Source organism: Lycium ferocissimum, chromosome 1 (assembly GCF_029784015.1).
Source record: "Lycium ferocissimum isolate CSIRO_LF1 chromosome 1, AGI_CSIRO_Lferr_CH_V1, whole genome shotgun sequence".
In the NCBI taxonomy this organism is placed as follows: domain Eukaryota; kingdom Viridiplantae; phylum Streptophyta; class Magnoliopsida; order Solanales; family Solanaceae; genus Lycium; species Lycium ferocissimum.
This window is the reverse complement of record NC_081342.1, coordinates 69,938,711-69,962,913: the sequence shown is the minus strand read 5'-3', so window position 1 is coordinate 69,962,913 and position 24,203 is coordinate 69,938,711. Positions and strand designations below refer to the sequence as shown.

Genomic DNA, 24,203 nt, shown 5'->3' with positions numbered 1-24,203 from the left:
AGTAAGGTAAGAAAAAAATATAAATAATAGATAAAGAAAAGATTACGAAAAAGCGACTTAGATCGAGCCTCACGTATGTCTTGCACGTAGCAGGCAAATTTACCACACAAATAAAATGGAAGAAAAATTGTTTTTAATTAATGAGAAACTCTTCCTTTTGAGATACTATTCACGTTTTACGGAACAAATATGAGTACTATTATCTTGTCTTGTCTTCCTAAATAAGGAAAAACCAGACTAATCATTTATTAGCTATTCTATTTTGGTTGTGGGGGTGGGTGTGAGTGGGGGGAGGTGTTCCAATTTACCTATATAAAGCCTAGCAATGTCACACATATAGTGACAAGTTCAAGTTTTTTTTTTTTTTTTTTTTTTTAAAAACATGGCAACTTGCAATGGAAATGGAGCTGCAAATATTTCCTCCAAGTTGCAAGTTGAAGCAATCCAAACTGTGATACCATTGAAGATAACCGATCCACGGTTCTCCAGGCGAATCGCGCTATCCAAAAATCTCTGCTCGGACGATTTACAAAGGCGGTTTCACATGGTTTTATACTATAACAAGGCGTCAGAGACGGATTCAGGATGGATAGTTGCGGGTTGGTTTAAGGAGTCACTAGGAAGTGCAATAGTTGAAAGTCCAATATTTGCTGGAAGATTAAGAAAATTAGAGGATGATAATTTGGAATTCGTTTCAAATGATTCTGGTGTTAGAATGCTTGAGGCTAATTATCCAATGAATATGGATGATTTTATTGAACTCAAGAAGAAGGAAAATGTGGAAAATGAGCTTGTTTTTTGGGAGGATATTCATGAAACAAGTCCTCAGTTTTCTCCTCTTTTCTATGTCCAGGTATGCTCAAGACTTGACTTAGCATAGTGATTAGATTCTTGTTCATATATGTATAAGTTTCTGTTTCATAATTTACTCTTTCTTGAAAACAGCTTCTCTACCCCACAAAGGTAGGGGTAAGATATGTATCATTTTACTCTCTCCAAACTCCACTTATAAAATTATATTGAGTATGCTATTGATGTGATTTACACTTAGTCTGAAGAAGTTTTTCACTAATAAAGTGTGCTTGGTATGAAGGAAATTATACTTTTGAAAAATAAGTGATTTTCTTACTTATCTTTTGATACTCGGTAAGTATAATCTTGAGAGCATTTAAACGTAATCAAAGACGGAGCTAGAATTTTTAGTTTATGGGTTCTAAATTATATTTTTTTTCCCCTTACGCATATTAAATGAATCTTTTAATATAAAGACAGAGTTTGAGCCAACGTTACGGGGTTCTGGCGTAGTCCGTAACTACCACCATGGCCGCCCATGTACGTAATCTAGGAAAAAAGTACTATGGGAGTAGGGGTCAAGGTGGGTGGTGAGTTGGCCGTCGGTGATGGGGTGGGCGTCAAGGGTGGGGGTTGGAGGTGTTAACGGTGGGAGGAGACAATGAACTTAAAATACTATTTATGAAACTTGTTTTTCTTATTTTCATTTTGGAAATCATTTTTCCTGATTTTTAAGAAACTTATTTTCCTAGAGCAAATACTTTCCGAAATATTTTAACCAACTAAACCAGGGAAGATTGAAAAATATTTTTGAGAGTGTGTTTTTCTCTATAGTAAACACACTCGTAATGCATTTTGACATGTTATAGCTAGTAATTTACCTTAATTTTCGAGTTGCTAATTTCATTTTGAGATCTCTTTCATTTTCTATGACTAGTTACATATAATAATCCCTTAATAACCTGACAATATTCAAATTCTTTAATACGCTGAATATGTAGTAAGTTAAACCATAATATGTAAGGAAATTCTTGTTAGGCAGTTTACTAGTATTTCTTTTATATTTCTTTGACCAAATTTCTAAGTTTTGCTTATTCTGTTTGGAAAGTAGTAGTTTGTGTTTGGCTTATTAATTTAAAAAGTACTTTTGTCAATATTAGAGGATTAATTTATGTTTAACAAAAGCTCCAGAATGACTTCTAGGGAAAAACTACTTTTTCAATTTCTAAAAAATAGCTGGTGCAACTATTCAAAACCACTTATATTTTTCCTAAACGCTTGGACGACAAACACTTCAGCTCTCTAAATTAAGAACTTTTATATAAAAAAAGAATTGACTTCCTAGAAGCTTTGGCGAAACAAGCTATAAATGTCTTTTCTATAACTCTTTCTTGAGGCGAACCCACTATTTGAACATTATGATCCGAGTTTGGGATTCTGGCGCAACTCATTTGATTTAGTGGTTTCGAAATAGATTAATTGTACTTATTTATTAATTTTTATTATGTATAGGGCTGATCCAAAATTACAAGTTCATCATCAAAATTGTTGGGTTAAGATGACATGCACTAGATCCACATGTGACTTCCATAATAGTAGAGTCATACAAATTGTAATAAAAGAGGGAGGAGCTTAGGTGATAAACTTTTCAATGTTAATTTTTCCACTGGCTCATTTTCAGGTGACAAATTTCAAGTGTGGAGGATACTCAATTGGGATAAGTTGCAGCCTATTTCTAGCAGACCCTTTTGTCATGACAAGTTTCTTGAAAATGTGGTCCAAAATTCACAACAACCTTGTGTCACAAATTGACTCACCAAAAATACCAGCATTTTACACTCCAAATTACACAAAAATTGGCTCTTCACCCAATCTCTCTATTGCTAGCCCAAAAACAATAAACCAAATCACTCAAACTCTAATTTTCAAGAATCCCAAAAACCCCTTGAAAATGAAAAATGAATTCCTCAAGAATCTTGCATCAAAATGTGTTGGAGAAACAGAGGGAAAAATTGGTAAAAAAATTTCTTCAAATTTCACTTTTTTAGTGAATGAGAATTTTGAAAATGTAAAGGTGGAAAATTATTCAAGAGAGGAGATAATTAAGGGGGAAAGTGGATTATCTATAATGTCAGGAAATTGGGATGATTTGGGAGCTGATCAAGTGAGATTTAATGAAGGAAATAAGGCTGTTCATATTTCATGTTGGATTATTATTGGAGAAAATGATCAAGATCTTGTGATGATTACTCCAACTCCTAATGAAGACAGCTCTGAACTAAACATTATAATTACAGTGTCTAATTAGATTCTTGAGATTGAGGTTAATGAAAAAGTTGTACTAATTTACCCCACCAAGAAAAAAGAAAAAAGAAAAAAAAGAGAGAACTCTTTGCTTTTTTCTTTCATTGTTATTTTGGGTTTTTGGTGGACATTATATTGCTTTTCTCTTCTGAAGTTGCTTTAAAGAAATTGGTTGTATTATTTAGTTATCAAATATCTTGTCATGTATATTCTTTACCCCGCAAAGGTAGGGGTAAGGTCTAGATATGTTGTTGTTATTGTTGTTTGTATTCTTCTAATGAATTACTTCCTTTTGGTAAATTTTTGAAAGTCCAAGCTTTTGTGTATCTCACAAAGAATATATATAGTTGTCCAGCACACTAGCAAATATGTTACTCATAACGTTAATTCTAGTGTATCTTTTTATAGTTAAAAACTTATTCGCATCCGACGTTTACATCAAATGATGTTTCAGTGGGGGACATATGAGTAATGCGCAGGTATCTACTCTTGAAAGTGAAAAAAAAATTAAAAATGGCTGCTAATATCCTCCTGTAGACTCAAGAATAAAAGGAGAAATTCACCCAAAGAGGAACCACATTTGCTTAGCTAATTGATGAGACAATTTACCAAAAGAATTGTTCAAATTTGGTTTTTCATTTGACCTTTCTTTGGAGCTCTCAAAGAATCCCAAGTTACAATACAAAGTAGCTCTCAACATATTACATACCAATCTATTATATTGTAGTTGGTTTAAGTAATTAAGCATATGCTTGGTGAGCAATGAAGCACTACAACGACCAAAATACGTCAATTCGGACCATGACAAATGAGTAAAGATTAAATCGAGCTCATTTAAGGGGGAAGTGTTTACTGTCAAGATTTCTCAATTTTCAGGTTTAAACCGGACCTCTAGTTAAGAATGGATGAGTCTCATCCATCCAACCATACCTTTTGATAGTACGAGTTTGAATTACTATACCTTCGAACCACTCTATATCCCGCTAAATATGTAAAGGCAAAAGAACTATTCAATTCTTTAATTTCACGATATTTGGCTCGATACAAATTTGAGTGTTTTTTTTGTTACATCAAAATTAAAAAATGGAGAGAGAGAGAATTGCACGCGCTCACGAAATGTTCTTGAGAGGAAGGAAGAAGATTGTAAAGAGGAAGTTGAAGAAGAGAGTTAATTGCACGTATCATAATCTACGTGTTAACTTATGCAACAAATTTAAATGGTTAGTGTGTGTATATATGTGTGTGTCTCTCTCTATATATATATTTGATAGATGGAGCTCAATTAGTAAGGACATGATGAGATGATTGGTGAAGATTCTTTGGTAGGAAGTCTAACAAAGAGCAAACTAAAACGAAATTGAGTATTTTAGGAGTAAATCTAAACTTTCCTCCATATATATATTTAAGAGTAACTTTTAGCAATGTTGTCAAAGGCATTCTTTTTGTCTGGGCAAGGCAAGCTAAAAACGCATCGAGATAAACTAGTAGAGTTCATGTATTATGGGACGTAAGTCTTGAATATTTGATTAGGCGTAAGTCTCAATCATCAATACGTTCATTACTTCATTTGGGGCTTAGGCCCATAAAACTTTCCCAAATTGAAATTAAAATTACAAAATATGTCATTTTTTAATACCTAGAGACTTAAAAGTTAGCTCGTTGTACATTCTCAAGCCAAATGAAATCCAAAGGCAAAGGCCTTTTTTAACTGTAACCTCTAATTCCATGATTGCGTTTTTTTGTTGTTTATTAAATAAGTGAGTACCCTTTGCCTCTTTGTCTGTAAAGTGAATATGTCTGATGCATCTTTTCGTCTTTCACTTGTAATTTTGAAAAATAAATATTATTATAATATACATTAGCATATTCATACACATATATACATTTCTCCACTAATTTTATATTTTTATATGTGATTTAATTTTTTGTGATTACCACCGAATTATGTCTGGCCCCAAAACAAATGGTCTTACTTCATGTCCACACCTTTTAAAACAATTCCTTTAGTATCAATTTATAAGATATTAGTGAATTTAACCGTGCGAATGATATTTTATTTTATTTTATTTTTAATATAAAAATTATAGATATATTGAAAAATGAAAAATTACAACAAATTTGTTATCATAGATGAGTATAATGACTATATAGACATTAACTCCTACATGCATATAGCTTAAAGAATTTAATTTGTTTCTACCAAAGAAATTAGAATGAAGTTTACTATCTAAATTTTATTTAATCAAGAATGATAAGGAGTATCAATGAGAAGGTAAAATAAAATCAAAAAATTTGTAAGTATCAAAATCAAAATTTGTAAGTATCAAAATCAAAATTTGTAAGTATCATCTTACAGCTACTAACTATCATTCAAATAAAAATATTAAAATTGTTATTAGTTGTACACTTGAGAAGATATAATTTTATATAAATGAACTTTAAGTTTTTCTTGACCAACAAAAAGTTTTCTATGGGCAATAAACACCAACAATAGCCACACCAGCAAGAAGCTTTTTTAGTTTCTCAACAAATTTCTCATAGCCAAATTTAGATGTCTTGGAACATTGTATTGCAAGTTGCTTCCGTAAGGACTTTCTTCCATGTTTGCTCCTCCATCAACATGCCTCGACAATCACGACACCTATTACATTCATGACCACTGCTACAATCACTTCTCAGCCATAAAACTGCATATCACTACAAATAGGGGCGATTTTAGGCCCTATTTTTTGAGCACGTGAACACGTGGTCTAGCCATAAAACTAGGTATTTTATGTATATATTTTCGAAAATTAGTATAATACTACCTATTAGAACACATACTACAAAAGACTAAATGGTGCACTTGATTGAAAGTTGAATTATTTACTTATAGGAATAGGGATCAATTCCCGCTTAATACTTTTTTTTTGTGTGGTGAACCCATGCTCCAGAAATTCTAGATTCGCCTCTGACTACATATGCTATGTTTATGAACAATTTGCGTTTGTATTCGCAAAAAGTAGTATCATTGGTCTGACCAAATGGGCCGGTTGGGCTGAGTTTGATCAAAACCAAAAAAAAATTCGGAATATTTGATAGATAATATGATTGATACTTTGAACCTCTTTTTCCATAATATTTGATAGATAATATGATAGATACTTTGAACAGCTTACAATGATATGCTAAGTTGGTTATGATATAAAATAAAGTGCAAAAGTTGATTCAAGTAACCAAAGAAATAAAGTAGAGTTATGGAACAAAGAAGATCAAAATCACATAAACAATTTACGAAGCAAAGAGTGGGGAAATGCCTGTTTCATCTTTCATGCATGGTTCGAGTGAAGTTAGTGAAACCTCGGATGATGGGGTCATGGGAAGCGTGCCCATGTTCTGACAAATCTTGATCTTGAAGAATCTATATATACATATAAAGCAGGGGAAAAAGATGCTGACATGGCAACTCTCATAAGTCAGAATTCATATTTATTTTTTTCCTCTTTTTTTTTTGAGATTCTTTCCTTATTTTTTGTCTAAATAAATTTGTAAAGAAAAACAAATACCTTATTTATCTTCTTTCATTAATACTAATTTATTCCTTTCCTTAAAACGTTTACTCATTTATTCCTTTCTTTGAAACAAATTTACTAATTGATTAGTGAGCGTTGATCGATTTTTTACATTTATTTTTGCACCTTTCGACACACTCGACTCTCTGTGTTCCTTCCTTCCTTATATATTTTTTTATTCTTCAAGAGAGGAAGGAAGGAATATAGAGAGTCAGAGAGGTATCGAAGAGGTGCAAAGGAGTCGTAAAAAATCAGTAACGCTCACTAATCAATTAGTAAATTTGTTTCAAAGAAAGGAATAAATGAGTAAACGTTTTAAGCATGAAAGAAGATAAATAAGGTATTTGTTTTTCTTTACATATTTATTTAGACAGAAAATAAGGAAAGAATCTCAAAAAAAATGAGGAAAAAAATAAATATGAATCATGCTTATGAGAGGTGCCACGTCAACATCTTTTTTCCCTGCTGTATATGTATATATAGATTACTACTACATAATTAAATATCTACGGGATTTATGTCTTGCCCCAAACAAATAGTCTTACTCCATGTCTACAACCTTTAAAATAATCCTTGAGTATCAAATCACTTTCTTATCCAAAATCACTTTCTTATCCAATAAAACTAATAAAAATAATAACTTTTATTAATAAGAAAGGAAAAATTGCAAAATAAACTAATGAAATGTTACCTAATTTTGGGTACGACCATTATTCCAACCTTAAGTGAACATCAATGACACGTCTAATTATATAAACAATTAATAATAAAGACTGCGATAGACTCATAAGCATTCGTTCATCCTTAATCCGAGGTTACGATTCGAGCTTTAGCTATGAAATCATCTTTATAACTAAATGTTTTGCCTTCCCATATGAAATTTTCTTGTACTAACTCGAACTTAGTCTGAACCTAACGTAGAAATCAAGCACCGAGTGAAAGAAATAAAAAAATTTATAGAGATAATGGTCAAAAACACATCTGAACTATCATTATAGAAATCCAACCATGCCTCTTGATAGTACGAGTTCGAATTACAATACCTTCGAACCACTCTATATCCCGCTAAATATGTAAAGGCAAAAGAACTGTTCAATTCTTTAATTTCACGATATTTGGCTCGATACAAGTTTGAGTGTTATTTTTTTGTTACATCAAAGTTAAAAAATGGAGAGAGAGAGAGAAGCGCACGCACTCAAGAAATGTTCTTGAGAGGAAGGAAGAAGATTGTAAAGAGGAAGTCCAAGAAGAGAGTTGATTGCTTGTATCATCATCTACGTATGTGTTAACTTACGCAACAAATTTAAATGGTTAGTATATATATAGATGAAATTAGATAGATGGAGCTCAATTAGTAAGAACGACAAATATGATGACACGATTGGTGAGATTCTTTGGTTGGAAGTCTAACAAAGAGCAAACTAAAACGAAATTGAGTATTTCAGGAGTAAATCTAAACTTTCCTCCATATATTTTTAAGAATAACTTTTAGCAGTGTTGTCAAAGGCATTCTTTTTGGCTAGGCACTGGGATAAGGCGAGCTAAAAAAGCACCGAGGTAAACTAGTAGAGTTCATGTATTATGGGACATAAGTCTCGAATATTTGATTGGGCGTAAGTCTCAATCATCGATACGTCCATTACTTCATTTGGGACTTAGGCCCATAAAACTTTCCTAAAGTGAAATTAAAATTACAAAATATGTCATTTTTTAATACCTAGATACTTAAAAGTTAGCTCGTTGTAAATTCTCAAGCCAAATAAAATCTAAAGGCGAAGGCCTTTTTTAATTGTAAGCTCTAATTTCATAATTGCATTTTTTGTCGTTTATTAAATAAGTGAGTACCCTTTGCCGCTTTGTCTGTAAAGTGAATATGTGTGATGCATCTTTTCGTCTTTCACTTTTAATTTTGAAAAACAAATATTATTTGTGCACATATTAGCATATTCATACACATATATACATTTCTCCACTAATTTTATAGTTTTCTTGAATTTTATATTTTTATATGTGATTTAATTTTTTGTGATTTATTTGCTTATCTTATTAATTTATTATCCTCCGAATTTACGTCTCGCCCCAAACAAATGGTCTTACTTCATGTCCATAACTTTTAAAACAATTCCTTTAGTATCAATTTATAAAATATTACTACTACATATTTAAATATCTACGGGGTTTATGTCTTGCGGTTTCTTGCCCCAAACAAATAGTCTTACTCCATGTCCACAACCATTAAAATATCCTTTAGTATCAAATCACTTTCTTATCCAATAAACTAATAAAAATACAAAACTTTTATTAATAAGAAAGGAAATATTGCAAAATAAACTAATGAAATGTTACCTAATTTTGGGTACGACCATTATTTCAACCTTAAGCGAACATCAATGACACGTCTAATTATATAAACAACTAATAATAAAGGCTACGATAGACTCATAAGCATTCGTTCATCCTTAATTCGAGATTACGATTCGAGCCTTGGCTATGAAATCATCTTTATAACGAAATATTTTGCCTTCCAATATGAAATTTTCTTGTAGTAACTCGAACTTAGTTTGACCCTAAGGTATAAATCGAGCACCGAGTGAAAGAAATAAAAAAAAATTATAGAGATAATGGTCAAAAACTCATCTGAACTATCATTTCATTTTTTCGCGAGTTTCACACCTCAAATATTCGTTGTTTCTTTTACCTTCCTAAACTATTATTCTCTTTGCATTAAAACATACCTAGATGATGAGTTGGCCAAATATTTGTCCCCTATCAACAACATGTGCGTGGAGGCCAACCCGATCGACAGTGACAATTCAAGTAGAAGAAGAGAACGGCAGATAGCTGAAGTGTGTTTTAATGGTGATAGTTCAATTACGAAACACAAACACCTGCTAATTCAGGTTGCGAAAAAGTGACAGTTCAGATACATTTTCGACCATTACCTCAAAAACAAATAAATTTTTATATAAAGAGCTTAGAAGCCAGTTGTGATGACAGATAAGCTATACCCCCACTCCCCCTCAAACTTCCCTTTTGACTCGGGACCTCTCTTTCTCTCTCCCCTTTGCCACGTGTCACCTCTATAAATTATCTTCACAACTGAAAATTTTTATTTTTCGCTCTCTCTCTAAACTCGAATTATCAAAACAATTTTTTTGAGGTAAATCCAATTTTTCTTAACTCCAAATTTCATTCAAATTAATTCGATTTTGAGTTTTTTTTTTTTCATCCTTACGCAATTCTCTAATCATCAATTTTGTTTAATTAAGGTTCGAAAAAAAATTGTGTGTTTTTTTTTTTTAATTTGTTTCTCGAGATTGATATATGTTTTGTTCGTTTTGAGATGCATTTTTTTTTCACTGATTTTTTTTTTTTAGATTTTATGTAGTAATTGATTTCAAAACGGAAAATTTCAATTTTTTTTTTTTTTGTCTCTGTTCGAAATATATTGAAGCAATTTTTGAGGTAATGTATTTTTCTCAACTCCAAAATTTCATTAATTATATAAGCGCTAGGGTTTGTGATTTTGCTATAGATTATTGTACTAATTTATTTGAGGTAATGCATTTTTCTCAACTTCGAATTTTATTCAAATTTCTCGGTCACTTTAATTTGATTTTGAGTTTTTTTTTTTTTTTTTTTTTTTTTATGTTTTTTCTTTTGTTGTGATTGATATCTATTTTGTTAATTTTGAGATGCATTGTTGTGATTATTATAAGCGTTAGGGTTTTTTCATAGTAATTGATTTCGCAATGAATTTTTTTTTTTTTATAAATGTCTCTTGCTCGAAATATATCGAAGCAATTTTTGAGGTAATGCATTTTATTGTTGTGTTTTCTATTTGTTTCTCGCGATTGAGGTATGTTTTGTTCGTTATTAGATGCATTTTATGTGATCAATATAGGCGTTACGGTTTGTGATTTTCGTAGTTAATTGATTAGATTTTGGTGTCACGACGAAATTTCAATTTTTTTTCTCTCTGTGTCGCATTTTTTTTTTCCGTTTGTTTGTTCTTAGTATGTTTATTCTATGTGTTTTTCGTAGTAGTAATTGATTTGATACATTTCTGTAGTGATGTATTTGATTGATTTGATCAGGTCGCGGTTTCACGATGAGTGGTGGTACGAATCAGTTGATATCTGTTAATCCTCCGGAACTCAGGTTCCAATGTAATTTCTCTATCTCTATCTCCGTTATTGATTTGTTATTTAGTCTATAAGAATTCTTGTTGGTGAAGTCGGGTAGTGGTGGAAGAAGAAGGGATAATGTAATGAGTTGACAATGCCATTTTGGCTAAATGGACGGGGGTTAACGGAAGAAGGGCAAATTTGAGCCACTTTTATAACATTAAGGGCATATATGCAGGGGCGGAGCCAAGTGGTGGCCAGGGTGTTCACCCGAACCCCCTTCGGCGAAAAATTACCATGTATACACAAGGTTAAAATCATTTTTTTATGTACAAATAGTAGATGTTGAACCCCCTTGGCTTCCTCATTTCTTACTCTTTTATATTTTTGAACCCCCTTAGTTGAAATCCTGGCTCCGCCACTGCATATATGGACCGATAGTATAATATTAAGGGCATATCTGGACTGATAGTATAACGAAGGGTAATATTAAACCTATTTCAATAGTAGAGGGGCAAATATGACCCTTTTCCCATAATTGTTATGGTTTGGGTTTACTAAGAGGTGTAATTAGATGAAATGGAATTAAAATGGGGCGAAATGATTTTGTTTTCATTTGATTTTATTCAACATTGACCAAAAAATGAACTCTCTGGACAACTTGTGAGAAAAGTTTCCGAAAATATTTTTTGGAAAAAAAAAAAGAAGAAGTTTTTGCAAAAAGAAAAGTTATTGGATAATTGTAGTTTTTTTTATTTTATTTTTTTTGGTTGAGGAATTTGATTGTTTTCTAGGGAAAAGCACATTTCTTTGGAAAACACTCTCAAACCACTTTTTTAGAAAAAGAAATGTTTTTGCAAAAACTTATTAAACAACCATGTTTTTGCAAAAAAAATCATAAGATTTCAAAATTTTCTCACGTTAAAATTCTATCTAGTAGTCCACCTATATATTGGGATTTCTGTCCATAGGTTTTCCTGTGATAAGGAAACTTGTAGTTTGATTTGCTTAATTGAAAGTGACTGCCTATTTCTTGAGTAATTTTGATAACTCTGATACACACGGTGCTTAATGTAATGGAGAGAAGAACAAACAGACGTTGTGAAATAATCTCTTTTTACAACATTAAGGATATGTTTGAGAAGTGGATATGGTGAATGAACTATTCAAAGTCATATTCTTTATCCTGTTTCAATTTATATGACAATGTTACTATTGGAGAATCAAGCATCTTGGTCTTCGCCAAAAATTGTATCACATACTTTTTGAATATTTTTTACCTGTCATACAAACTCATGGTTGGTTCTGGTATTTCCTGTCTCAGTTGAGTTGGATAAACAAAGCTACTGTGATCTTAAAGTCACAAACAGCACAGATCAATGTGTTGCTTTTAAGGTCTGCTTCACCTCAATTGGAAGAAATTCCATTAATCATTCATTTCTTTTTTAAGGACTATCATAACTCATTTCCATGACCTTTTTTTTTTTTTTTTTTTTTTTTTTTTGATAGGTGAAAACTACTTCTCCAAAGAAGTACTTTGTCCGACCAAACACTGGTATTATACAGCCCTGGGATTCAGGTTTCATTCGAGGTGGCTCTCTTGAGCTTGAAGTTCTTTGCAATTCATAGAACTATTCTATATTAAAAATATATAGTATAACTTGTTGTAGCAGAATATGGACACAACTGTTGGCCTAACATTTCCTACAGAGACTGAATCAAAGCATACCACGAGACTGAAAATAAAGTGTGATTATCCCAATAGATCATATATAGCTAGAGATATGCACAAATGTCAAGTGCTGTCTTAGATTTATTTACTTAATTTGTTGATTGTCTCTCCTAACTTAGGTTGACTACGAACATCAATCTTTCAGGATTATGACAAAGAGATACTTTAATGGCTTAAAGTGTCGCCCTGCACAAATTTTCTTTTATATTGTATTGATTTTCACTTGTGTTACCATTGTGGGATCACTATACTAATTAACCAATAAAAAGAGAAGGAAATCAAGGATTTTTTCACATACATTTTGTGCAATTTGAAGTCATCTGTAACTTGGGAAACATTGTATGATACCTCTCACTTTGATCAGATCAGTGAAGTTGGTTAATAAGGGATGTCAACTAGACACACCTTCTCTTACTATCTATTTCCTTCTTCTGTCATGTTATTTGTTAGTGCATCAAAATTGCCTACTCAATCATCTATATTTCTATTCCTGAGATCGTTATCTTTTCAGTGGGGCAGATTGTCATTTTATATTGATCTTTACATTTGTGATGTGTCTGTAGTCACCCTTCAAGCTCAAAAGGAGTACCCGCCAGATATGCAATGCAAGGACAAATTCCTCCTGCAGAGCACAATTGTGAATAATGATGTTGATGAACTTCCTCCAGATACTGTAAGAATTTTTTCTGGAGAGAATCTTCTTCCTATTTTGTGATATTATTATTATTATTATTTTTATAAATGTTATATTAATTTATCTTGATATATCCAGTTTAATAAGGATGGGGGAAGAACCGTAGAAGAGTGCAAACTTAGGGTTGTTTACATATCTCCAAATTCATCTCCTGGACATTCTGAAGATGTGTTTAAACAAAGCTCTGATTTCACCTCTGTAAGTTCTAACTTTGCTCACATTTTGTTCTACCACTTCAAGTGCTTATTTGAACCTCGCCTTTCCTGCGAAGGATATATAGATGTGTTCCCATACGAATGCTAAATTTCTTAGGAGATGATGACTAGTGGCTGAGATTTATACGCATGCAGTAATATTCTCTTAGTTTTGGAAAACTTGGCTTGTGTGTTTTTATTCACCGATAAACTTCTTATATTTGCCTTTATTCACCGATAAACTTCTTATATTTGCCTTTCTACTTTTCTCAGCCAGAGACTGCTCGTTTTTGTGATATGAGTTGTGCTTATGGTTGGATGTTAGTGTCTCACTTTCTTCAATTGATGGTGGCAGTGAGGCAGTGATAAGATGTTCTTAAGTAGTTAAGTTATTTCTTGATGGGAATTTAAGGAATAATACTAATGAAAAGCAAAGAGAGCAGTGAGAAGAAACTAGAATAAGGTCCTTGCTGTAAGAGTATGATGGGGGTTACAGTTTTGGAAGAGCAGATATGTACCACGTGACATGATTTAAAGGAACATACACAAACTCAATGCTTCATCCACTGGGGGAAATTGTCCTGAATCATGCCTATTTTTTGCTCATAATAATTCCTAAGGGACATTTCTAACACAAGAAAAAGATATCTAAGATGATTTCTGTTTTCTCCTTAGGTTTAGGTGTTTAATTCTATTATACCCTCACACGATAAGAATAAGAATCGAAAGAGAACTTTGTCACAAAACGCGTAGTGAAGATAGAGTAGTGTATTATGAATTGTCTAATAGGATGTCAAGGGCTTCTAAAGAATATGGATGTTAAACTTCCTGTAAGGTTGTGTTCCTTGTTCCTGAGGGGCCAATTATGAGCAATTCCCTTCCTATAATACCATACAGAGATGTCCATATAAGACACATTGGGTAGTAAAAGAAGCACTAAAGGGCCATGTTTGAAGCAGGATTTCTTTTGGGACAGTTATCTAAGAGTTCACAGTCCCTAGAAAGTCCATGTACTCCGCTTAGTTACTCTCTCTCTCTCTCTCTCTCTCTCTCTCTCTGTGTCTCGTTTGCAACAAGCTTTATATCCTCTCCGAAGTCTGGCCAAACATGTAGAGCATGTACTGTCTTGAGTTACTTTACAGAAGCACCGATTGCTTTATTTCACCACTTATGCAATACAAAACCTTAAAAAGTAGATTGAATTGTCTTTTCTAAAGCAGTAATTACCTGATATCCTGATTTAGCGATAAGATTCTGAAAGTGATGGTTTTGCTTCTCACTTTTTAAGGCAAATATGAAATAACATAGCTTAGAGTCTGTTAAATTTAAGCTCTCAATTTAAGCTCTGGCTATCTGTAATGGCATAGTATTCAAAGCTCCCCACTTCATAGTCGGTGATTGAATATTCTGCGAGACCTGAGAAAATATCTAGCCTGTGTGCATGTGTCTGCATCTTTTAAACTTTCCTAATCAAAATTGCATATTCTAAGTGCTGCGTGTGAGACTTGGGGAAAATTTCTGCTTGCATGCTATTTCCTGTTCTGCAATGATCTAGTCCAGCTGTGTACACAAAGATAGAGGATAGACTAGCCGCGAATTGCCAATTTTAATGCTAAACTCTTCCATTTTGATGATGGTATAGAATCAAGCGTTGCAGCGTATCAAAGATGAAAGAGATGCAGCTGTCCGACAAACACAACAGCTGCTACAGGAACTGGTTAGTTAGCTTATTTATGTTTTCCCTTTAATGTGTATAGTTGCAACTTAATTCAGAGATGGGCATACGCTTGTCTAAATCAGTAAATAGTAGAACATAAGCTGCCTCAATCTGCCGACATTAACCAGTTGGAGCAATCCTCATTAATACATGATAAGTGGTTAATAATATATTCAAATTCATATATTATACTCAGTAATTGCCTTATATTGCAGTTCTTTGGATTTAAAATGGTAAAAATGACACACTAGTTTCTGGGAGAGAAAATCTGGAAGTTTGCACTTTTAGCAGGGAAAGCATGATAAGTCTGGTTTATAGGAAATTTCTTTATTAGGAGCAGGCAGCAATTATGTAAACAAGAACAGGATGGGATATCAAGCTGGCCACTAATATATTAAGGTATACAATACTAAACAAGTATCCAACCTTTCGGAATTTCTCGTCTTTCGGGGAGCAAGAATGACAATGACTTGATTTGTTTGATAAATAACTTGCTTCAATTTTGAACTCGTATCATCTTCAACTAAAGGCCCGGATGTGGTGCAAAATAGGAAATTGTTCCTTCATCATGGACGGGTGAGGGTAAAGAAGCTAGTCCAAGAGAGTCGGGTTCGGATTGGTAATTGGAACATAAGCTCTTTGACAAGAAAATGATGAATCAGTGGGTAATTTGAAAATGATGAATCAGTGGGTAATTTATTTTTTTGATATATAATAGTGGACTGATATGAACTTAAATGGAGCTACATGGATAGTGAGGATTATCCAAAACTAGAGTATCCCAAACTAGAGGCAGCTCCGGGATTTAAATTTAATGGGTTCAACTTTTAAGATTTTTAGGATTGAATTCTTTGTAATGTTTAAAATTATGAGTCCAAATCTAATATCTACTGAGATTGAAGTAGATTATTTTATATATATATATATATAACTAATAACCCGTATCCGAAAGTTATTAGTTCAGATGAACCCGTAGCCTTATCAGCCCATGATCCCAACTTCCCCGGGTTGAGGTGTAGTCGTCGTCGTTGTTTTATCGACTTCTACACGTATCTTTGGTCACCATTCTCATATTTTCTGTTTCTCTTTTCTGTTTCTCTAACTTGCAGGAAATTATGAAGAGACGAAGAAATCGGAATGATCAAGGCTTCTCTCTAAGGTTTGCAATTGTTGTGGGAGTCATCGGCCTAATGGTTGGCTTTCTGCTGAAACTGTTGTCTTCACCATCAGTAGAATAGCTCTGAGTTTCTTCATTCTCCAAATTAACTGTATAATTTTCTAGTGCTAATGAAGCCGGAAGAGAAGAGCTTTCTTAGCTCTATTAATTTTGTGTAAATTGATCAACTTATAATTTTTTGATAATCCTTTCTCATCATTTGTTTTGTATATATACCATCTCTTTGCTGGAGTTAGATAAGCAGCCTTTCATGTTCTCAGTTGATCGGGACTCTAATAATGAGAAAGTTCTATTACAAGAGTTTAGACTAATGTCACTTTATATTTTTGTTATAATGGTGGTATTTAAGTCAGCTTGCATGCAATTCGACTTGTTCATTAGATATATCTTACCTCCACTACTACAATACAGAAGGGTCTACCGGATATCTCTTGCCTTTCATCAATATAGGTACCGAGAAAGTCTATGCACCAAGGCTTTAGGCATGTGAGAAGAAATCGCTCAGTGTTTTATCTTTGTCGGGATTTAAAACCTTTGAAACCTCATATCTCATGGTCTTTGATGTACCGAATATCGTAAATGTGTGTCACCTACAGGCTACAACCGGCACACAATCCGTCCTTTAAGCCGCACGACCCCATCATAATGGATATAGAGAATTATAAAGCCGACTCCAGCTAGTTTGAAATTAAGATATAGTCAATTCATCTAATTTAGGTTTAAAAAAAAAAAAAAAACACATCTTATGATCTCCAATTGACAACATGAGTTGCTCAGATAGTAAGAATTCTCCATCTCCTATTCTAAGATTGTATGGTCAAGTCAGCTCCTATAAAGAGGTGAAAAAAAATTAAATATTTAAGAAATATAAAAAATAGAAGTAACTCTAAAAAAATATAATAGGAGTGGAGACTAAGTAAAATCAGATGCAACAAACAGGACCAAGGGAGAAGATTGGGGTAACCAATGGACGGTATAGACTATAGTGGATGATTAAGATTTCTCTCCCCGTATTTAAAAGTCTCGAGTTCAAATTTTGGATAGGGAGAACTTCGTGTTACACCAAACTAATTATACTATCGTAGTTAAGTAATTTAATGAAGTTAAATATGCATTAATTAACATGATTAGATAATATACGTGTATGTGCAAACACATGTTATGCATTTATTATTTTGGTGTAAATATTCTATGGATATAAATTTTTACCAGTCGTTATCCCTCGGTAAATCAACTCGCACAAAGTCGAATCTGTCAGACCACTAAATTCATGTTTGTCCATACAAATTTTCACTTTTTTTTTTTTTTAAGAAATAAAAAAAAAAAAAAAAATCAAAACAGCGTTAGGTGTAGTGATTCTTTGATTCTTTTTGGAAAAGTGATTTTTGACAATTCTTCAAGTGCTAGTGATTCTTTGATTCTTTTTGGAAAAGTGATTTTTGACAATTCTTCAAGTGAAAATATTTTTCACTCAAAAGAATCTAACTTTTTTTTTTTTTTTCAAGTTAACAACTTTTACTTAGTAGGCGTTTGGCCATCAAAATTGAAACCATGGTTTCAAACCCAATCATCCAAAAAAGCTTGGTTTGGGTTTGAAACCATGGTTTCAACTTTTTAAATACAAAATTTAACCTATAAGTTAATATTTTGTAAAAAAAAAAACTCATAAGTTGGTAAATATTTTTAACAATTACCCCCATCAATCATTTACCAATTTCATTAACTTTCACTAACGTTTATTTATGTCTACCAATCTTTAATTTATGTGGGAAGATTACATTAAATAGTGGTTACATTACTATTCATGTTAAATTTTCGATTTTATTGAAGTAAAATTTGATTAATTGATGTTGCATTTTTTAGAAAAGTTTTCTAGTAGTGTACTAATTTTGTTATAAACTATGATTTGCTCATTTGATAGGATTGTATAAGAATTAAGAATGTTTTGATAGTTTTCACAATTTGTGGGGTTTTTACATCTATAAGAGAAAATACAACTTAAAATATTCAAATTGTATGTCCAAACATGATTTGAAACCAGGTTTCAAATCATGGTTTCAAACCATGTCCAAACGGGGCCTTAGATAGGGAATGGTTAAATAAGAAAATGGGGATGTAAATGTAAATAAAGAAAGTAAATGAAGCTTGATAACTTTTATCCTGTTTGACAAGCTTCTAAAATAAATTTATTTTAAAAAGTATTTTTTTTAAAAGTGTTTTTTAAAAAAAAACTTTTAGCAAAAAGTAGTTTATGTTTGGTCAATTAATTTTAAAAGCACTTTTGAGCAGCAATTAGTATTTCCCCAAGCTTTTAAAAAGAGGTGCTTCTAAGTCTATTTTTCTCAAACATGTTTTTAAAAAAATATTTTTGAGCAAAAGCTATTTTTTTATAGTTTTAAAAAAACTATTTTTGCTATTCTCCAAAAACATTTATTTTCTTCTAAAAAATTGATCAAACACCTTATATTTTTTTATAAAATAATCACTTATTAAAGAAAGAAAAAATGAAAAAATAAGCTTGGACAAATGAGATTTTTTTTTTCATGCAACTTCGAGGAAACAACAGAGACCCAACGCGTATATAAGCATATATATATATATATATATATATATATATATATATATATATATCAACGCCTTAGAAAAATGGAGTCATTTTGTAACGAGGGATGGCGATAAATAAGTTAAACTATTAATGAAATGGATAAATGGCTATTTCTATAGTAAGATAAATGAGTCATTTTCTATAGTTGGATGACAAATGAAATAAACTATTGACGAAAGAAGATAAATAACCATTTTCGATAATTAAATGGCATATTTGAGTCTTTTTCCGTATAAATAATAATATTTTCAATGCCTTAGAAAAATCAGTTTAAAAAAACTGTGTTTGGCGATAGGGAGAAAAATGGAGTCGTTCTTCAATTGGCAATCATCGTCGTCTCGCAATAGGTGGAATTACGATTCATTGAAGAATTTCCGTCAAATCTCTCCCCTTGTTCAAACTCATCTCAAAAAGGTCCTAATTTTTTTTCTTTTTTGGTCGGTTATAGGATTATTTAGTATCTGTAAAATTTTCATAATAATTTTACTGTTTTAGCGATAATGTTGATTTTCACTTTATTATGCATTGTGAATGTACAAATTATTAATTGAGATTGAGAAACTTTTGATCATAATTGTACTATTTTTGCAATAATTAGTGAAAGGAAGGTGTTTATGTTGTTATTAATTTGAGATTGAGAGAATGTTGAATTTATTTGGCGAATCTGAAAATTTTGATCATAATTGTACTATTTTTGTAATAATTATTGAAAGGAAGGTGTTTGTATTATTATTAATTTGAGATTTGAGAGAATGTTGAATTTATTTGGCGAATCTGAAAATTTTGATCATAATTGTACTATTTTTGCAATAATTAGTGAAAGGAAGATGTTTATATTATTATTAATTTGAGATTTGAGAGAATGTTGAATTTATTTGGCGAATCTGAAAATTTTGATCATAATTGTACTATTTTTGTAATAATTATTGAAAGGAAGGTGTTTATGTTACTATTAATTTGAGATCTGAGAGTCGTTGTTAAGGTTTATAAGATTGTTCTGCTCTATCATGTATAGTATCTGTAAAATTTCATCGTAATTGTTCCTTTTTTTGCAATAATGTCAGACCTGTTGTTTGAAATTGGAAGGACTTTGTTTATGTGGTTATTAGTGAAAGGAATGGTTATATTATTAATTGATATTTGAGAAAATGTTGAATTTGGTGATTATATTTGATGAATCTGAGTTCAATTTCACGATTTATATGATCATTCTGCCATATCGAGTATAGTATCTGGGAAATTTCATCGCAATTGTTCCATTTTTTGCAATAATGTCAGACCTGTTGTTTTTTTGCTTTAGTTGACTTAGAAATTGGAAGGACTTTGTTTATGTGGTTATTAGTGAAAGGACTGGTTATATTAGTAACTGAGATTTGAGAGAATGTTGAATTTTTTGATTATATTTGATGAATCTGAGTTTTGATTTCATGATTTATATGATCATTCTGCTATAACGAGTACAGTATTTGTCAAATTTCAGCGATTATGTCAACCTGTTGTTTTTCGCTTTATTAGAGCTTGAAATTGATCACTATGCTCTATCGATTGTAGTTTCTGTAATATTTCATCATAATTATACTACTATCTTTTGCGATAATGTCAGACCTGTTGTTTTCGCTTTATTAGAGCTTTGTGAATGTAGAAATTGGAACAAAGACTTTTTTTCATCGGTTATAGGATCATTCTGCTCTATCGAGTATTGTATCTGTGAAATTTCATTGTAATTATACTATATTTTTGCGATAATTAGTGAAAGGACGGTGTTTATGTTATTAATTTGAGATCTGAGAGTCGTTAAGGTATAATTGTTTTATCCTTTTGTTTTATCCTTTTAGGTTATAGGATCATTCTTCTCTGTCGAGTATATATCTATTTTCCTTCTCAAAAAAAGTATATATCTATTAAATTTCATCATAATTATACTCCCTCCGTCCCAATTTAAGTGTCTTACTTTCCTTTTTGGTTTGTCCCAAAAAGAGTGCCTCTTTTTATATTTAGTAAGTTGACAATTTAAACATCCTACATGGCAAGTTTATAACCACAAGATTTCAAATAACTTTTTGCTACTTTACGCATCTTTAATTTAAGGCCACAAGATTCAAATTTATTTCTTAAACTTAGTGCCAAGTCAAATTAAGACACTTAAAATGGGACGGAGGGAGTATTATTTTGCAATAATCTTGACCTTTTGGTTTTCGTTTTATTAGAGGTTGGAATTGATTATGCTTTGCGAATGTAGAAATTGGAAGGAAAGGACGAATTATATTATTGATTGAGATCTGAATGAATGTTGAATTTGTTGAATGTGTTTGATGAATCTGAATTCAATTATTTTGCGCTGTGTTTCTCTCGGATTTCTTAATTATTTGTTGAGAACGGTGGGAATTGTAGCTTTTGATTTTTTCGCCTAGAAAGCAAAGCAAATTAAGTAAAAATAAAATTAGGAGAATTTTTGTGGAAGTTATATCCTTGTTGAATTGTGTTAAGTGCCGCATGTAAAAATATGTGACATTCTTATGTGTTTCTTCGCCTTCGCGTGCTTGGCTTATTCATTTTATTTATTGGGCAAATACGTGAAAATATTTTGTTGACGAGTCAGTGAGAGTTGAACCATGATGGATGCTTGCCAATACTACTAATTGTGTGAACTTCCACATCTAAAATCCTCTGTTAGACACTTTATTACATTCATTTTTAGTGTTTGCAACAATCATTCTTTAAAGTTAAAGCCAGATGTTTCATTTTGCAACAATCATTCTCTATAGGTTTGTCAAGGTACTTTTGATGCCAATTTAAGAAATTATTCTATTTTTGCATTGAATTGTATTGATGTGGCTTAATTTGGTCAAATCTTCTTATCTTTTTTCCAGTTTCTTCTGGTTTTGGATTGTACCGTAGGGTTTTAATATGGCTTCAGAATGGTATCCTGAACATCATTTCTATCTTGATTGCAGGTCTACCTTTCATTATGCTGTGCTTTAGTAGCCGCAGCTGCTGGAGCTTACCTTCACATTGTTTGGAACATTGGTGGTCTCCTTACAACACTGGGATGCGTGGGAAGCATCGTATGGCTGATGTCAACTCCTCAGTATGAAGAGGTACTCCTTTTAAAAAAAAAAAAATCCGATAGAGCCATTTGTTCCTGATATGTCTTTCAGTTTGGGTGATTCTCTAGTTTATCTGTTTAGTTGATGTTAACTTCATATATTTGTTATTTGTGGTGAGCAGCAAAAGAGGATGGCACTTCTGATGGCAGCTGCACTATTTAAAGGAGCATGTATTGGTCCTCTGATTGAATTGGCTATTGATTTTGACCCAAGGTTTGTTGGTGCTTCATTATTTTGTCTATTAGGTTGTTCATGTCGTAATCAGTTGCTGCTGTTTCTAGTTTGTAGCCCTAGTCTTTTTGCTGTATATTTAAAGTTAACTATTTCATTTAGTAATGCAAGCTCCTCCGCTATTAGCTTATAACTTTTTGGTTTGCTAGTGGAACGTCTCTATCATTTGCCTTTATGTATAGGATATGGCCTCTAAATTTTGAATGACTATTTTGAGCCTCGTTATTATCATTTTCCATAGGTGTAGGACGTGGTCTCATTGTCATAATTTTAAGCTTGCTGGTTTGGACCATCTTAAACTATTAAAAAAGAATAATGCTGGTTTAGTCTTTTTGTTGAAGGAAATATAAAAACACACTATGGTTTTTCACCTTTCTCATACAAACACTAAGGTTTTTCACCTTTCTCATACAAACAAGTAATAGGAAATAAGCCAATTCCACAGGCTATGCTTGCCTATGTTCAAGGGGGGTTCGGCACGGGCCTCTACCTTGAGGACTACACCATGCCTCCCAAATCCTACTGAAGAGTGACCATGCCCAGTCTAATACAAAAGGTTAGGTGATTAGATATGTAATAGAACCAACTAATTACATTTGTTCCTATCGAGTAACAAGAATTGAATGTAAAACAATACGTTGAAGGTCTGGACTTTAATCTAGTTTTGGGTGGGCTGTGGCACCAGCCAAGTTTCCATGTCTATCTGTTCTTCCATTTTTATTAATTTGCTATCTCAATTCTGGGTAGCGTTTGAACTCATGCTTGTGTATCTGGTAGTTTAGAATTGTTATTTCTTGAGACTAAATAGTTAACAGCTTCAGAGTCTTGATTGTTAACAAACTGCTTCTGATCCTTACATTTCTCGTATTGCAGCATTGTGATTGGTGCTTTTGTTGGTTGTGCTGTGGCATTTGGTTGCTTCTCAGCTGCTGCCATGGTGGCAAGGCGCAGAGAGTACTTGTACCTTGGAGGTCTTCTTTCATCTGGTCTGTCTATGCTGTTCTGGTTGCACTTTGCATCCTCCATTTTTGGTGGTTCTGTGGCCCTTTTCAAGTTTGAGGTATGAACTCAACTTTCTTTGTGTTGTCTCATAGCCTTACCTTGGCAGGAAATTCGAAGGAGACTATTTTGGTTCTTAATGCGTGTTTCCTCGCAGGTTTACTTTGGGCTCTTGGTGTTTGTGGGCTATATTGTTGTTGACACCCAGGATATAATTGAGAAGGCACACACTGGGGATTTGGACTACGTGAAGCATGCTCTGACCCTCTTTACAGATTTTGTTGCTGTTTTTGTGCGAATATTAATCATAATGGTGAGCGACTATTTCAATCATTGTATTGATAACATGTTTTCCTACCTCCCCTTTTTATATCGTTATTCTGACTCCTTTTTCAATCTGTTTTCTTTTTCCAGTTGAAGAATGCATCTGACAAGGAGGAAAAGAAGAAGAAGAGGAGAAACTAAATAGGTTCAAGCAGCAGTTATTCACAAACTTCGTAATTCTAGAATCTGGCATTTTCTTGTTCATAAGCTTCTGTTGACCTTTGACAACGTATGTCGTTAATAGTTTGTACGCTTCGGTTTAGGCTGTGAAGCTCTGTTGTGCTGCATGCCAATGTGTGGTTATGTTGGTACATAGATGTTTTTGTTATGGAAGCATAACATCACATAACATGTTTACAATATATTGATAACACACCAGTCACTTCTCGTTCTCTCTCTGCTGCAAACCTATGTTGCTCGGAAGCAACATGGTTGCGTACTTTTTTGCTTTGTTAGTTTTCTGGTGACAGACACAGGTGATTTGCCTGGTATATCAGACCATTATATTTCTTTTCTAACATTTATTTCTCATAGTGATGCCATGAGTATGACAGTGTGCATTGTTGCGACGTAGGTCCTTTAACCTGGGAAATTTACTGTTTACTGTTTTCTTCATACCATATTCGCGCTGAAAAAAAGAAAATATGTT

At 32.5% G+C, this 24,203-nt stretch overlaps 3 protein-coding genes across 4 annotated transcripts; all 3 read left to right on the top strand.

The window, feature by feature from the left end:
• The first annotated feature begins 340 nt into the window (after nucleotides 1-340).
• On the top strand, nucleotides 341-3,342 carry LOC132059042 (shikimate O-hydroxycinnamoyltransferase-like). The gene is made up of 2 exons (XM_059451514.1): nucleotides 341-853; nucleotides 2,474-3,342. Exons 1-2 carry the CDS (start codon nucleotides 383-385, stop codon nucleotides 3,098-3,100), a joined length of 1,098 nt encoding a protein of 365 aa, XP_059307497.1. The 5' UTR covers nucleotides 341-382; the 3' UTR covers nucleotides 3,101-3,342.
• Nucleotides 3,343-9,685: 6,343 nt separating this feature from the next.
• Nucleotides 9,686-16,593, top strand: LOC132059030 (vesicle-associated protein 2-1-like). Of its 2 annotated transcripts, XM_059451493.1 has the most exons (8): nucleotides 9,698-9,807; nucleotides 10,745-10,816; nucleotides 12,099-12,169; nucleotides 12,284-12,365; nucleotides 13,070-13,179; nucleotides 13,279-13,398; nucleotides 15,037-15,111; nucleotides 16,221-16,593. In XM_059451493.1, the coding sequence occupies exons 2-8, from the start codon at nucleotides 10,759-10,761 to the stop codon at nucleotides 16,347-16,349; spliced, it is 645 nt and encodes a 214-aa protein (XP_059307476.1). In that variant the 5' UTR covers nucleotides 9,698-9,807; nucleotides 10,745-10,758; the 3' UTR covers nucleotides 16,350-16,593. The 2 variants fall into 2 exon arrangements, with proteins under 2 accessions (XP_059307485.1, XP_059307476.1); XM_059451502.1 differs by lacking the exons at nucleotides 15,037-15,111; nucleotides 16,221-16,593 and adding an exon at nucleotides 13,668-14,270 and having other exon boundaries at nucleotides 9,686-9,807.
• A 2,589-nt stretch (nucleotides 16,594-19,182) lies between these two features.
• On the top strand, nucleotides 19,183-23,946 carry LOC132059023 (bax inhibitor 1-like). Its single transcript, XM_059451481.1, has 6 exons — nucleotides 19,183-19,307; nucleotides 21,848-21,991; nucleotides 22,122-22,213; nucleotides 23,105-23,291; nucleotides 23,388-23,543; nucleotides 23,645-23,946. The coding sequence occupies exons 1-6, from the start codon at nucleotides 19,197-19,199 to the stop codon at nucleotides 23,693-23,695; spliced, it is 741 nt and encodes a 246-aa protein (XP_059307464.1). The 5' UTR covers nucleotides 19,183-19,196; the 3' UTR covers nucleotides 23,696-23,946.
• The last annotated feature ends 257 nt before the right edge of the window (nucleotides 23,947-24,203 follow it).